Here is a 17,152-nt window from a genome sequence, read left to right as displayed (position 1 = left end):
TAGATAGATATTATAGCAATGACTGACTGAGACATCGAGCGTGCATCCGCAACTGGTTGTGGCCCCCATCAAGTGACCTTTTGACCAATGCGGCCCTCGCCCCAAGTTGAGTTCGTCACCCCTGATCTAATGTGATCCTGGGCTCTACACACCCTCCACCAACCTAGTCCCCATATATGGGGGACAAGGGGAGAGCAACGGACTTGAACTCATGCTTCCTTCAAAGGAGCATCTTTGAATGCAGATTGTGGCCCCTAGATGTGTCACAGAGACTACATTTTTTGGGAGCGTTCTACCCATTGCTGGCTGTCTGAATACCAAAAAAAATATGATTTTCTTTTACATATTATTGCTTATAGCAGCTTTAATGTTACAGCTCTGTATAATACCTTTATTTAATTCCTATTCATATCCAATATTTATTTGAAAATACATTGTTTTATTTTGATTGTCTTGTTTCACTTTGACAATATGTTTTCTCATATCAATAAAGCTCATTTGAATTGAATTGACAGATCCAGCAACACACTGAGAAACCTGCAAAACCTGGAGACACAGATCCAGCAACACCCTGCGTTTAGAAACGGGGACAGATGTCGCCCTATGACTCATGCCGCGTCGTGTCCGAAGGCTCAATATTCTGCTGGTCCGACATTACTACAGTTTGAGAACCATACATTGATGTCATTTTACGGTACAGAGTATAATGAGAACCATACATTGATGTCATTTTACGGTACAGAATATAATGAGAACCATACATTGATGTCATTTTACGGTACAGAATATAATGAGAACCGTACATTGATGTCATATTACGGTACAGGATATAATGAGAACCGTACATTGATGTCATATTACGGTACAGAATATAATGAGAACCGTACAATGCTAAACGGTATAAACGGTACCTTCCCGATGCGTCTCCCTTCCACCTTCAGAGCCTTCATCTTAGAGAAGAAGTGGTAATATGTGACCACGTAGGTGATGACGGACTTCTCATCTGGATGGTCCACGCTGATGTCTGAAACGCACGCACACACACACACACCCAAACGTATAAACTAAGGGCTCGTCCGATGGCGTTCTAGGTGATATTTATACCTCGTCCAATGTCGTCCTTAGCAGGGAAACTGTTTTTAAGAATGCGAGGTGTATTATTAGGTGCAGTACCTTCTGCGTCCAGCAGGGACATCAGGCCCAGCTGCTGCTCTGCCAGATTGAAGGCGTTCTGCAGGTTGTGGTGAGCGTTGGACTTCTTCAGGTGGTCGAAGTCCATCAGATCTGGCCTGGAAGACGCGCACGCGCACACGCACACGCACACGCACACGCACACGCACACACACACACACACACACACACACACACACACACACACACACACACACACACACACACACACACATCTAGCTATATATCTGTTGTTGTGTTTATAGATACTCTAGCTATATATCTTGTGTTGTGTTTATAGCTATCTAGCTATATATCTCATGTTGTGTAGGGGCAGCGGTGGCCGAACGGTTTGCAGAGCGGTCTTGATATCGGAAGGTCGCTAGTTCGTATCCCCGGACCGGCACGTTAAAATTACCACTGTTGAAGTGCCCTTGAGCAAGGCATTGAACCCCTACCATGAAATGTTCTATGAGCAGGGCCTGGCTGTAAACAAGTTATTGAGCTAGCTAAGTCCAGTTACCCTGGGTAAACATGGTAACTTTGCTTTACTTTGTGTTTATAGATATCTAGCTATATATCTGGTGTTGTGTTTATAGATATCTAGCTATATATCTGGTGTTGTGTTTATAGCTATCTAGCTATATATCTGGTGTTGTGTTTATAGCAGACTCCTCACTCAAACGTGCACTTGCAGTTTGGGGCAACTAGTCCAAAGCAAACTCCACATGCCCCAAAAATGTATTTACCTGCCATAGTGTCGACCCCCTTAACCCCCTTGTGGCCAAGAGCACGTCAGGCCCATAGACTGCCATGTTAATTGACGTGTTAAATCAACAAATCCCTCGTGGCCAATGACGTTACTGACGTAGTAGACGTACTGCCCTGTCAGTACGTCTTTTTATAACAAAATATTGCAATTGTTTGACATTTATTTAATTCTTTTTATGTAATCTACCAAAAACCGGCCGAAACCCGCGCGATCGTGCACTATCGTGCACGCGCGCCGTCTCTATGTGATCCGCGGCAAAAAATTTGATATTTTGGGATGTTCCTGGCCGTTTTTAAGCTTAATTTGACTAAGTTATGACAAAGCTAATGTTAGCTTAGCAATCCGGACAGCCAAGCTATGTGCTAGGGGTCATAGTATTAGTAGCCTCCTTTGTTTACCTACGTTTGACAGGAAGTGATTTAGCCAGATTTGACACTCTTGCCAAAATCAGAATAATGGAACGTTCCCGCCATCTGGTGGCAAATCTGGGTATTACTTTGAAATCGAAAGTAAAACTTGATGTATTTTATTTAGATTGCTCATCCCTCTTATTGCATTAAAATGACGAATTAAGAAATGGGGCATTGGCCAGCATTGGCCAGATTTGGCGACTTTTTGAATGGCAATCGAAAAATGTGAGATATGACCACAATGTCACGAAATGTCTCATTTTATAGCTCCAAGTCACTACTTTACAATGAAAAAATAATTATGATTATAGCTTGTTCCATCGTTTACTTATAAGCTTTTTAGTAGACCTTGGTTTCAGTGATAAGTCAAACCAAGGTGTACTAAAGATCTTATAAGTAAACGAAGGAACATGCTAGGAACATAATTTGTTTTTCGGTGTAAACTAGAGATGTGCAGCTTTAAAATGAGATATTTCGTGACATTGTGGTCATATCGCACATTATTCTATTGTCATTCAAAAAGTCAGCCAAAGCTGGCCTGAGGCACAATAAGATGTTATTAAGGTTGGCCACTTGGCCATTAGAGGGTTAACCCTGTGTGGGATCGCTGGTATCGATACAGTATCGAGTATCGATACTGTATGTTCTGTAGTTTCTGCGTACCTGTGTTTATGTATCAGAGCGTTGAACGCCATGCCGTCACGCCAACTAGTGGTGAAGTTGTGAATGTTCACGCCGGGATACCTGGAGAGCACACACACACACACACACACACACACACACACACACACACACACACACACACACACACACACACACACACACACACACACACACACACACACACACACACACACACACACACACACACACTTTCAGTGTCGTCGAGCAATACAATCACATAGAAAAGGATCACAATACATCAGAAGATCAGGAAATAAAAACAAAAGGTATGTGAATTACATTAGGTTAAAAAAACAGTTACATATTGTGGGGGTCTGTGTGCTCACCAAGGTTACTTATAAAACAGTTACATATTGTGGGGGTCTGTTTCACCAAGGTTATAAAACAGTTACATATTGTGGGGGTCTGTTTCACCAAGGTTATAAAACAGTTACATATTGTGGGGGTCTGTGTGTTCACCAAGGTTATAAAACAGTTACATATTGTGGGGGTCTGTGTGTTCACCAAGGTTATAAAACAGTTACATATTGTGGGGGTCTGTGTGTTCACCAAGGTTATAAAACAGTTACATATTGTGGGGGTCTGTTTCACCAAGGTTATAAAACAGTTACATATTGTGGGGGTCTGTGTGTTCACCAAGGTTATAAAACAGTTACATATTGTGGGGGTCTGTGTGTTCACCAAGGTTTTAAAACAGTTACATATTGTGGGGGTCTGTTTCACCAAGGTTATAAAACAGTTGCATATTGTGGGGGTCTGTTTCACCAAGGTTTTAAAACAGTTACATATTGTGGGGGCCTGTTTCACCAAGGTTTTAAAACAGTTACATATTGTGGGGGTCTGTTTCACCAAGGTTTTAAAACAGTTGCATATTGTGGGGGTCTGTTTCACCAAGGTTTTAAAACAGTTACATATTGTGGGGGTCTGTTTCACCAAGGTTTTAAAACAGTTACATATTGTGGGGGTCTGTGTGTTCACCAAGGTTTTAAAACAGTTACATATTGTGGGGGTCTGTTTCACCAAGGTTATAAAACAGTTGCATATTGTGGGGGTCTGTTTCACCAAGGTTTTAAAACAGTTACATATTGTGGGGGCCTGTTTCACCAAGGTTTTAAAACAGTTACATATTGTGGGGGTCTGTTTCACCAAGGTTTTAAAACAGTTGCATATTGTGGGGGTCTGTTTCACCAAGGTTTTAAAACAGTTACATATTGTGGGGGTCTGTTTCACCAAGGTTTTAAAACAGTTACATATTGTGGGGGTCTGTTTCATCAAGGTTATAAAAGGATGCAATAAAACATACCCAGATACCAGATCTATAAAACATCCTCATACCCAGACACCAGATCTATAAACATACCCAGCGGTCTTCATCTGACACCAGAGCAGCAGAGCATCCTTGGCTGATCTCTTCTCTTTGTTGTCCTCTGTCTCCACACTGATGTCCTGGATCTGAAATAAATAAAATATATATATATAAATATATATATAAATATACATAAATATACATGTTGTCCTCTGTCTCCACGCTGATGTCCTGGATCTGAAATATATAAAAAATATATATTTATCGTTGTTATTAACACAAGTCGATTCAGATTAGGAGAAGTCGAAAGTTGAAAAGGTTTTCCCCATATCATATTTTTTGCTCTATGTGTGCGTGTGTACAGAATTCAAACTGTAGCATTGATTATTGTCACGGACAGAAGTCATTATTTCCCTTTGCATATATGCACCTCGCCTATTAGTTTGCATTGCATTCAGAACGCGCCCTTAATTAAAAACCAAACGCTCTCAGCGTGCGGTGTCCCACTATTGACTGGCTGAATTTGAAGTTTGAACTGCGCTGTGTCAGAGAAGCAACAGATAGAAAGCACGCAAACTTTACCCCCAAACGATATCCCCTTCACCTCCGTGCTGGAAATAAAACGTCTGGGTTTCCGAGGCTACATCCGTGCTGACGCAATGACTGTCCTGTTTCTGGCTAAAGCTTTACACGCGGGGCACCTGAACCTCTCCGTCTCCGGTCAGTGCGGGTTGTTGTTTATTTGCATGGCTCAGAAAATAAGTAACAAACTAACATGAGAACGTTATCGAGTTGGAGGAGGAGGAGAAGGTTCATGTGGAAGGTAATGCAGATTGTATTCTGATGATGTGCCAAACTGCTGCTGGCTGCTGTGATGATAATAATAGACCTATGTGTTCTATATTGTCCTACCTGGATAACATCATCTTTTCATTTTGACATGAAATAATAATCCTGTACCGGTACCGTGTAACGTTTGGTTTCATTAACGCGATCGTGACAAAATAGACTACAGCTGCTGCTGCTGCCCGCAGAGCATACATGAACGGTAAAGACACCAAGGATCAGACAGTGCTACGCAACATGGAAGTAACACAGACTCCAAGCCGTTTATGAATCAGTCAGTGAACGGACGAGTCAACTTTTCACCGCCGTTTGGTCCCAGTCGTCCGTACGGTCCGCCCCCCGCCACCCACAATCACAATCAGAAGCGTTTTCAAAGAGACGAGTAGGATACAAAGGAAGCCTGCCCTGAAAGGCAAGCAAGCATTTGCATTCCAACGGGTGATTGAGCGTCGCGCTCTACACGCAACGGCCATCAGGTCTGGTGTTTGTCCTCTTTTTCTCTTTTCTCAGTGTTTTCAAATGGATTTTTAAACGACGGGAAAACTTTGAATTCCCCTCTCGCGTACCAGTGGCACGTGTCCCACATTCAGATGATTCAGATGATACTGTACACTGTGTCATATTGGAGAGGCCACTGAGTGCGCAGTGCTTTGTTTGACATGCAAACCCCCCCCCCCCCCCCCCCCCCCCCCCCCCCCCCCCCCCCCCCCCCCCCCCCCCCCCCCCCCGTCATAAAGCGATAAATCGACTCAACTTCGACTTTACGGTCTGACAAGTCGACTTGGAAAAATCTCAAGTCGTTAAATGCCCTAATATGAACCTCAGTATAATGTGTGTGTGTGCGTGCGCACCGTGAACCTCAGTATAATGGGTGTGTGTGTGCGTGCGCACCGTGAACCTCAGTATAATGGGTGTGTGTGTGTGCGTGCGCACCGTGAACCTCAGGATGACCGTCCACACCAGCCCCAGGATCAGACAGTGGTTTATAATGGGTGTGTGTGTGTGCGTGCGCACCGTGAACCTCAGTATAATGGGTGTGTGCGTGCGTGCGCACCGTGAACCTCAGTATAATGGGTGTGTGTGTGTGTGTGTGTGTGTGTGTGTGTGTGTATGCGTATGCGTGCGCACCGTGAACCTCAGTATAATGGGTGTGTGTGTGCGTGCGCACCGTGAACCTCAGGATAACCGTCCACACCAGCCCCAGGATAAGACGGTGGTTTCCGTCCACGATGTCATGTGACCCGACGTTCTCCAGGTGAACCCGCTGCTCCTTCAGGAAGCTCAGAGCCTTGTCCACGTTCTCCAGGCAGTGGATCCGCATGCGCCCCCTGGTAGGGCGGGGCTGAAACACACGTTATAATACATTACATGTATTGATTGTGTAATTGATTGCCAAGTACACTTTTCCGTGTGCAGTCTTCACACACACAGGCACACACACAGATCTCCATGTGGGACACCGGCTGACAGTTAAAACGGGTGCTATGACAACGTATATCATTAGGTTCCCATTATCGTTCCCAAGTAGGCCGGTGGTCGACTGTGACGGGCACGTACAGGTCTAGTTATGATTTATAAGGATGAGGCAGGTGTGCGTGCGTGCGTGTGACTGTGCGTGCGTGTGACTGTGCGTGCGTGTGACTGTGCGTGCGTGTGACTGTGCGTGCGTGTGACTGTGCGTGCGTGCGTACCAGTTTCTCTCCACTCAGGACCTCCAGCAGTTTGATCAGCATGCGTCCGTCCCGGAGGTCAACGTAGAGGTCAGAGATCCTACAGGACACTCTGGACAGGTGAGAGTTCACCCACTTAGTGAAGGTCTTCTTCTGGACTGTCTCACGCTCATCTGCAGACAGAGAGACAGACAGAGAGACCGTTTTTAGCCCAAGGAGTGTTTTTTGTGCAAAACTAATCTAAAGCTTGGAATGGATTCAGAATGAAGGTGTTTGTATGTTGTTGCAATGTTTATAAAACTAGGTGTTTGAATGAAGGTTTCCAGAGCAGATCATCCATGGTTATAAAACTAGGTGTGTGTGTGTGTGTGTGTGTGTGTGTGTGTGTGTGTGTGTGTGTGTGTGTGTGTGTGTGTGTGTGTGTGTGTGTGTGTGTGTGTGTGCCCATGGTTTCGTTACCATGACGACACACTACAGCTTTAGAGCCGAGCACACAGGAAACAGGATGTGGGCCAAACAGGAAAAAGGTAAACAGGAAGTCGGGGGGCCAGGATGACCCAAAGGAACAGAATGCCATCTGTTATTAACCCCTTAAAGACCTGAGACGGCGGCAAGACTAACTGTTCAGGAGAGGAGAACAACTGGAGTTATTTATTTAATCCAAAATGAGGACAGTTCACATAGCACAGGAAGACTCTTCACATACTAGAGCATGTCTGAAATAAGTGTCAGAGCTGAAATCAACATGCAAATATGAAATAAATGCTTAACACATTGTATGCTAGAGTTTTCTATTTGCTCAGGCTTGCTGGTGCTAAGCGATTAACATTGGACTTTTGAACTTTTTAGGGGCCCACAGCGAGGGGCCTCTTATAGCGAGAATCACATCGCATAAATAAAAAGTAGGCCAAACATGTCCACTTCAATTTAAAAAAAAAATTATGATTCTACCATCTTCCATTCTGGAGATATTGACCTTTTTCTAAAACCTGCTTTTGAAGGCACGCTGCTCGCTTGAAAAAACAGCAGAGATATGGAAGGTTGAAGTTGACAGACATTGACAGACAGATATAAAAATGAACACAAATAATATCATATACATACTACACACTGAATGAAAGCCCTGAATGTCTACTTTTAGGAGGAAAACAAATACACATGGTCCCATGTATAGTTTGTCAGTAATTGGCTATTGAATGCAGCTTGCGCCCACCAGAGAGGATTTCAGAAAATGCATGGACCAGAAGAACTATTATTCACAAAATAAGGCCTATAGCGAAATGTACATACTATATACCGTATGAAACAGAAGACTCTCTGCTTTCATAAGAAAAATACTTCTACTGTAATAATAATGAAAATCACACCCCTGTGAAGTGAGCAGTGCAATGTTGCGCAACATTGCACTGCTCACTTCACAGGGGTGTGATTTTCATTATTATTACAGTAGAAGTATTTTTCTTATGAAAGCAGAGAGTCTTCTGTTTCATACGGTATATAGTATGTACATTTCGCTATAGGCCTTATTTTGTGAATAATAGTTCTTCTGGTCCATGCATTTTCTGAAATCCTCTCTGGTGGGCGCAAGCTGCATTCAATAGCCAATTACTGACAAACTATATTTGTATATATTTGTATATTTGTTTTCCTCCTAAAAGTAGACATTCAGGGCTTTCATTCAGTGTGTAGTATGTATATGATAATAATTTATTTATGTTTATATCTGCCTGTCAATCTCTGTGACTTTAAACCTTTATAACTCGCTATGATAACTTCATGAGGAAATGCTCACTTCACAGGGGTGTGATTTTTATTATTATTACAGTATTAGTTTTTTTCTTATGAAAGCAGAGGGTCTTCTGTTTCATACGGTATATAATATGTACATGTCGCTATAGGCCTTATTTTGTGAATAATAGTTGGACCTGAACAACTGCATTCAATATCCTACTGACAAACTGTACATGGGATCAATATTATGTATTTGTTTTCCTCCTAAAAGTAGACAATTAGGGCTTTCATTCAGTGTGTAGTATGTATATGACAATAATTTATTTATGTTTATTTTTATATCTGCCTTCAGAACGATAGTATAACGGTGAGATGCGTTACTGGATCGGTGAGTTTAGTGGTTGAGGTTGACATGTCTGGACATGTTTGAGGAAAGAAGCACAGGAGAGAGAGATGATCAAATAACTGGCTGCTTTGTTGGACAACGCTATCTTCACTTTGTTTGGGCAAAGAAGCAGAGATCAGCGATGGAAAAGAGTTTTATCCACGGCAGATAAGTAATGACGTATTATCGAGGGACCGCCATGATCAACTAACTGCCTGGGACCGAGGCTACGTTGTCACCAGCCAATGCAGCCATCGCTATCCGTTGTGTGATTGTAGCCTTTTTATTCATTATAATTGCAGTGATAAGACCTATATCACAGCCGGGCGTCTCTCTCGATACCGTGGATATAGCCTACATCCACAATCACACAACGGATAGCGATGATGGCTGCATTGGCTGACGAAGACGTAGGCAGTAAGTTGATCATGGCGGTCCTTCGATAATACGTCATTACTTATCTGCCGTGGATATAAAGCTCTTTTCCATCGCTGATCGTGCTTCTTGCCCAAACAAACAAAGTGAAGACGCGATGGCGATCCACACAACGGATAGCGATGGCTGGTGAAGACTGAAGACGTAGCCAGGCAGTTAGTTGATCATGGCGTGTGCCGTGTGCGTGTTGAAAACGTTATGAAATGGCGATCGTTGAAGATTATTCTTGGTTTATATACTGGCAGAGGGCAAATCGACACGACTGCGTTATATCTTTTTCCGAGAATGAGAGAGCGGTGCAAGGCGATTACAAGGCGCAGTGTGGCCTGGGGCCAGGGAACTCAAACTGCAATGCGATCCGGGCAGAAGAGACTCAGACTCCCCCCACAAAGATTCCTCGGGAGAAACCATGTAGAAACAGGAGGGGAGGGGGAATCGAGTGTATTCACAGACACTAGACTACTACTAGACTAGAGTATGGGTAACTCCATTTTAGATGCCCTGACATCTGCGTTGGTCTATGCCGTTGCCGTGCAGACCCATACGTGTAATGGAGGCATTGGAGGAGGGAGCGTCTTCGCCACAGACAGACCTCTTTTCAGGAGGGAGGGGCTTTTTACTCCCGGATCACATATTGGAGCTTCCTGGAGACGATCGCTGTTATTTTCCTCGGTGTCCTGGAGCATAGGACGTTGATGTACAGTAAGCAATAAAAAAACGTATAAAACGTATACATACGCTTCGCGCGTACGGCGTTCGATATTAATAAAGCGTATGGATACGTTTCCAGCATTTTTTGTGTTAAACATGTAGCTAGGTGTAATGTTAGAGACCACAGAAGACATGTAAATACGAAATAAATGCTTAAACATGTGTAATGTTAGAGACCACAGAAGACATGTAAATACGAAATAAATGCTTAAACACGTAGCTAGGTGTAATGTTAGAGACCACAGAAGACATGCAAATATGAAATAAATGCTTAAACATGTAGCTAGGTGTAATGTTGTGTAAAATGTGTATTTTGCTAAATAACACTGACAGCTCTGAGGTGGTGACAACTATTTGGATTGTGATTGGACAATCACATTAGGGGGTGGATTTAAAAGACTTCAGTGCACTGTGCCTACCCATGATGCGACCGCAGGTCGCATCATGTGTAGGTACAGTGCAAGGAATAAATGCATTCGCCATGTATTTGAAGGAAGTCTGATCCAATCATTTTTAGATTTCTCCAGTTTAATCCTGCGTTTAGGTTTTGTTGTGTTCAAGATCTGATTTTAGGTATGTTTAAGCCTCCAGGGAAATCCGTGTTGAGGTTCTTAATCCACTGTTTTTCATTAAAACGTCTTTGTCCCACTGTCCAGTTGGGATTGTGTTGCAGTCCAGTGCATGTTAAAGCTTCAATGCCATGAGCCATAAAATGTTGCACAAATCTTGTGGTTGTCTTTCTTCCATTGTTAATATTGTATCTGTGTTGTCCCAGCCTTGTACTTATTGTTTTACCTGTTTCTCCGACATATTGTAAACCACATTTGTTACATGTGATTAAGTAAATGCAGTTGCTCGTTCTGCTTGTTAATCGTTGTTTAATCTCTAAAACGCGTTTTGTAGTTCTATTTTTGACTAATTGTTTGGGTTTGAAGTATTCTGGTCCCTCGCGTGCTGGTGCGTTGATTTCTTTTAGTTTGCTGTGTACTAGATAATCTTTAAGGTTTTTGTTTTTTCTGTAGGCTGATATAATTTTATAATCTTTTAGAAGATCATCCGTTCGGTTCTCAAAGTTCCTTTTTATTCTGTTGTTGGCTAGTGTGCTCTGTGTTGAATAACTGGTTATCAGGGCTAAATGCTTAAACACGTAGCTAGGTGTAATGTTAGAGACCACAGAAGACATGCAAATATGAAATAAATGCTTAAACATGTAGCTAGGTGTAATGTTGTGTAAAATGTGTATTTTGCTAAATAACACTGACAGCTCTGAGGTGGTGACAACTATTTGGATTGTGATTGGACAATCACATTAGGGGGTGGGCTTAGCGAAGGGTAAATGTGACCAAATTTGACTGATTGGATTTGTTTGATGTCATGTGAAAGCAGGGAATCATAGCTTCAAATTGACATACTGGTTGTTCAGTTTGACCCACCCGTTTTGGAGATATGGCTTATAGAGTAATGTCTTGCAGAGAAACAGTGAGTTGAGAAAACAGGCTTGAAAAGGTTCACTTCTGTGGTCTCTAACATTACACCTAGCTACATGTTTAAGCATTTATTTCATATTTACATGTCTTCTGTGGTCTCTAACATTACACCTACGTAGCTACATGTTTAAGCATTTATTTCATACATGTCTTCTGTGGTCTCTAACATTACACCTAGCTACATGTTTAAGCATTTATTTCATATTTACATGTCTTCTGTGGTCTCTAACATTACACCTAGCTACATGTTTAAGCATTTATTTCATATTTACATGTCGATTTCAGCTCTGACATTATTTCAGACATGCTCTAGTATGTGAAGAGTCTGCCTGTGATATTAACTTGGATAAAAACAAAAATATATAGTTTTTCTCCTCTGGTGAAAAGCTGGAGGCGATGGCAGGCTCTCAAATAATTGTGTGAATTGCAGGGAAATATCTTCATCTCTCTCTCAGCTAAGGGGGTCCCTGCTTCATCTCTCTCTCAGCTAAGGGGGTCCCTGCTTCATCTCTCTCAGCTAAGGGGGTCCCTGCTTCATCTCTCTCAGCTAAGGGGGTTCCTGCTTCATCTCTCTCTCTAAGGGGGTCCCTGCTTCATCTCTCTCTCAGCTAAGGGGGTCCCTGCTTCATCTCTCTCTCTAAGGTGGTCCCTGCTTCATCTCTCTCTCAGCTAAGGGGGTCCCTGCTTAATCTCTCTCAGCTAAGGGGGTCCCTGCTTCATCTCTCTCTCAGCTAAGGGGTCCCTGCTTCATCTCTCTCAGCTAAGGGGGTTCCTGCGTCATCTCTCTCAGCTAAGGGGGTCCCTGCTACATCTCTCTCTCAGCCACGGGGGTCCCTGCTTCATCTCTCTCTCAGCTAAGGGGGTCCCTGCTTCATCTCTCTCTCAGCTAAGGGGGTCCCTGCTTCATCTCTCTCAGTCTAAGGGGTCCCTGATTCCTACCTTGCAGTTGTTTAAACCTTCCGTCCAGTTGGTTGAGGCTGAAATAGTTAAAATCCAAATCGGTGTCCATCTTGCCACACACACACACACACACACACACACACACACACACCAGCTGCGTGTGTGCGCAGACACACACACACCACAGTAAACCACCCAAATGTACAGCCAAACACAACACAACAGCACACACGCTTACAACTGCAACCGCATGTATACAAACACACACACACACACACCATGCACTGACACCAACTGCAACCGCATGTACACACACTAAACACACACACGTTGTGTCTGGGTCCACATGGAAAAAAACAGAGGAAGTGAAGACAGTCCTGAAGCCGCCGCCCACCTACCCCCCCCCCCCCCCCCCCCCCCCCAACACACACACCTCTAGTAGCTTTGAGTTCAAAGGTCAGAAAGACAAAGGTCTTTCTCTCTCTCTCTCTCTCTCTCTCTCTCTCTCTCTCTCTCTCTCTCTCTCTCTCTCTCTCTCTCTCTTTTTATGAAACAAATTCGTTGCAGATAATAATTCAAGCTTTTCGTACAGCTGCAATGTTGGTGAGTTTAACATTGTCTAATGCAATCAGACAGAAAGCCTGATAAACAACATTGGGCCAAAATGTCCTCTCAGTACAGGGTTGTGTAGCATGGAATGGCCTTCCTCTGCGTATAAGGGACTGTGCTACATTTCCCTCTTTTAAATACAATCTGAAAAAATTATTGCTTGAAAACCAAAGCTGCAACCATTTATGATTATTTTAGGTGTATTTATTTTTTATGCTGTGTTCCCTATGTAATGTCATGTAAATGTATTCCACTGTTTTTCCGTTTTGTGTTTCCTGTGAGGACTGAGGATGAAGATTAGTAACTGTGCTATATCCGGTGTATTTACGCCCATTAAAGGGACACTTCACCCTTTTTGCAAAAAAATATATGTTAATGACGTTTAGAAGCTTTAGATCACTTTCCTGGGGGTATTTATGTGTGTAATATGTGGTTTTAGTTATTTTAGATTGTAGCAGTGAGCCTGTTGTCTCTGATGTCATGGACACTGGTCTCACTACCTTCCTGGACTACAATTCCCATAATTCTTTGGTGCACTGCTCCTCCTTGTGGATAGGGGGGGAGCTGTCTTACTGAGACAACATGTAGTCCAGGAAGGAAGTGAGCCCAGTGTCCATGACATCAGAGACAACAGGCTCACTGCTACAATCTAAAATATCTAAAACCACATATTACACACATAAAGATCTCCAGGAAAGTGTTCTAAAGCTTCTAAACGTCATTAACATATATTTTTTTGCAAAAAGGGTGAAGTGTCCCTTTAATATGCATCGTCCTGTCCAAATAAACATATAAAGTAAAGGACTTTTCTGAGTGGATGTATGGGGCTGTCAACTGTCAAGGCCAGCAAGTACTTTGTTGCCACTCAGTGAGCGTTCCCACATAACTTCCAGATACTTATTTATATTTATTTCAGAATACTGGAGGATTTAGAAGAATCTTTTAAATTTCGAGGTCAGGCCTGAATGGGTTAACATCAAAGAATAATCGCATTTATTAAATTAAGTTTGCAGCCTTCACACACACACACACACACACACACACACACAGATCTCCATGTGGGACACCGGCTGACAGTAAAAACGGGTGATATGACAACGTAATTCATTAGGTTCCCAAGTAGGCCGGTGGCCGACTGCGACGGGCACGTACATTTCTCAGCACCAACCGCGGCCCATACAGGACCGGACCATAGAGAGAAAGAAAGAGAAAGTTTAACAGCATATTAGGCTGCAATATTCATATCATATTGATGTTAAAATCATATACATTTGAAATCATTCGAAATTCGTTCGAATCCATGTGGTGTTTTGAAAGGAAACAATTCTGGCAGCTTAGTTCTGACGTCAAGTTGAAAAAGACCTAAAGAGATATTTCACTAAAAATGATGCTGTCGTAATGGCAGATTTTACACTTGAAAATAGCCGATCTACAAGCTCAACAACGCATCACAGTGCGACGCGTTGTGAGCTTGTAGATCTGCTATTTTCAGAATGCAACCAAGTGTAAAATGACTTACACTGGATCTCTTGTCCACTAGACCCTTCCTAACATTTTAGTCTAGTTTTTATTTGATGACGAAATTGTCAACACACACACACACACACACACACACACACACACACACACACACACACACACACACACACACACACACACACACACACACACACACACACACACACACACACTACCTGCGAGGGCTTTGATCCTGGAGCGTTCAAAGAGTCGTGCGGAGCTGTTCTCGTTGTCCCACTCCTCGTCCCAGCGCTTGTTGATGGTGTCCGACGAGCTCTCAATCACAGAGGAGCTGTCAATCACAGAGGAGCTGTCAATCATCAGATTACCGTGTCACTGCATTCTCAATGGTAATAGCACAAACTTTGGCATGCTACTAGTCCTACATACTTACACCTAGAAACCCCATTCAAACCTATTTAGGTTCATCTTACGGTGGACATGTTTGCCTGAAAAGGAATCTTTGAAATGTTTCATAGTTTTAGAAATATAGTGCTTTCAAATCAATTGGCAGCCAAATGGCACGTCAAAAATTAAACTGTGGAGACACATGCTGGAACTTTTTACTTTGAAATGTTTTATAGTTTCTGAGTTATTTAACTTAAACGCCCAATGCATTCTCTATGGCAATAGCACAAACTTTGGCATGCTACTAGTCCTACAACGGCTACAGGACGCCTCCATGAGGCGTTGTAGTCCAAACAAACCCCCCACTTACATTGAGCTCAATTTCCCAGAAGCCCTAGCAGCCCAGATGATGACTTGATTTCCGGTTTCGTCATCATAACGCGACGGCCTCGTCATCAGGTCTCGGATAAATCCGCTGTTTCTTTTTAATTATTTTAAAACGGCGATTTAAACGCATTAAACAAATGTCAGATATAGCGTTTTACGCACGGTGGAACACTGGATTAAACAATTAGCGGCCGTCAAACTGTTAAATGAAATATTGTGAAAAAAGCTTGTGGAAAAAAAAAAGAAAATATATATATTTTTTTGGTCTGGAAAACAATTGTGTTGAAAATATTGTGAAAAATCGTATCGTGAACCTCATATCGTGAACCTCATATCGTGATACGTATCGTATCGTGAGTTGATTAGTTCCTACTTCATACGTTTATATGGTCATAAAGTATTCCTACTCTATATGTGGTCATAAATGGTAAATGGTGCATTTATATAGCGCTTTACATAGATTGTGCATTACATTCACCCATTCCTATGAGACACAGACGGGTTTCTGAACTGCCCACAGCCCTCCTATGAGACACAGACTGGTTTCTGAACCGCCCACAGCCCTCCTATGAGACACAGACTGGTCTCTGAACCGCCCACAGCCCTCCTATGAGACACAGACTGGTTTCTGAACTGCCCACAGCCCTCCTATGAGACACAGACTGGTTTCTGAACCGCCCACAGCCCTCCTATGAGACACAGACTTGTTTCTGAACCGCCCACAGCCCTCCTATGAGACACAGACTGGTTTCTGAACCGCCCACAGCCCTCCTATGAGACACAGACTGGTTTCTGAACCGCCCACAGCCCTCCTATGAGACACAGACTGGTTTCTGAACCGCCCAAAGCCCTACTATGAGACACAGACTGGTTTCTGAACCAGCCACAGCCCTCCTATGAGACACAGACTGGTTTCTGAACCGCCCACAGCCCTCCTATGAGACACAGACTGGTTTCTGAACCGCCCACAGCCCTCCTATGAGACACTGACTGGTTTCTGAACCGCCCACAGCCCTCCTATGAGACACAGACTGGTTTCTGAACAGCCCACAGCCCTCCTATGAGACACAGACTGGTTTATGAACTGCCCACAGCCCTCCTATGAGACACAGACTGGTTTCTGAACTGCCCACAGCCCTCCTATGAGACACAGACTGGTTTCTGAACCGCCCACAGCCCTCCTATGAGACACAGACTTAGTAGAAAAAAATTGTGCTATTGTATCATGAATATTAGTGAGGACCAATTATATGAAGGTAGGTTGAAAAGTTGTGAAGTGGTCCTTTAAAGTGGTTAAAAGCTATAATACCAGGTCTAAGTGTATTAACACATCCAGCCACCAGGGGGCAGTATTTATAACTACCTGTATTAACACATCCAGCCAGCAGGGGGCAGTATTTACAACTACCTGTATTAATACATACAGCCAGCAGGGGGCAGTATTTACCTGTACTGAAGCTCCATTGTCTCCAGCTCCGACGCCACAGCGCTGCTCAGCATCATGGTTACCACGACAACCAACGGCCAATCACTGCTCAGTAAGGCAAGCCCCGCCTCCAGCTAACATGAGGGGGCGTCGGCTGCTGCTCGACCCCTAAGACAGGGATAGAGAGAGAGAGAGAGATGGTTAATCAACACATTAATTACAACGTAGTCATTCATCAGATGCTCTGAATCCAGAGTGATTTACAGTAAGCAGAACAACACATGGTGATACATCACATACATAGAAATAGAACAATAGAACAACACATAGCATAGTTATAGCACGCCATAGTACATA

General features: G+C 43.2%; 1 protein-coding gene across 1 annotated transcript in view; it reads right to left on the bottom strand.

Annotated features, from left to right (window-relative positions):
- LOC310858630 (spectrin beta chain, non-erythrocytic 1-like) overlaps window positions 1–16,921 on the bottom strand; it is a 73,371-nt gene extending 56,450 nt beyond the window's left edge. The window contains exons 1-8 of the mRNA XM_083764823.1: window positions 16,817–16,921; window positions 14,811–14,926; window positions 6,880–7,031; window positions 6,357–6,530; window positions 4,397–4,488; window positions 3,016–3,096; window positions 1,174–1,289; window positions 912–1,024 (exon numbers count right to left, since the gene is read on the bottom strand). Coding sequence (XP_083620949.1) covers window positions 912–1,024; window positions 1,174–1,289; window positions 3,016–3,096; window positions 4,397–4,488; window positions 6,357–6,530; window positions 6,880–7,031; window positions 14,811–14,926; window positions 16,817–16,872 — 900 coding nt within the window. The 5' untranslated portion in view covers window positions 16,873–16,921. The remainder of the gene's footprint in view (window positions 1–911; window positions 1,025–1,173; window positions 1,290–3,015; window positions 3,097–4,396; window positions 4,489–6,356; window positions 6,531–6,879; window positions 7,032–14,810; window positions 14,927–16,816) is intronic.
- Between the last annotated feature and the right edge of the window lie 231 nt (window positions 16,922–17,152).

Source organism: Protomyctophum parallelum (assembly GCF_964188405.1).
Source record: "Protomyctophum parallelum genome assembly, chromosome: 5".
Classification (NCBI taxonomy): Eukaryota; Metazoa; Chordata; class Actinopteri; order Myctophiformes; family Myctophidae; genus Protomyctophum; species Protomyctophum parallelum.
The sequence above is the reverse complement of the archived record's forward strand: the minus strand, read 5'-3'. Positions and strand labels throughout refer to the sequence as shown.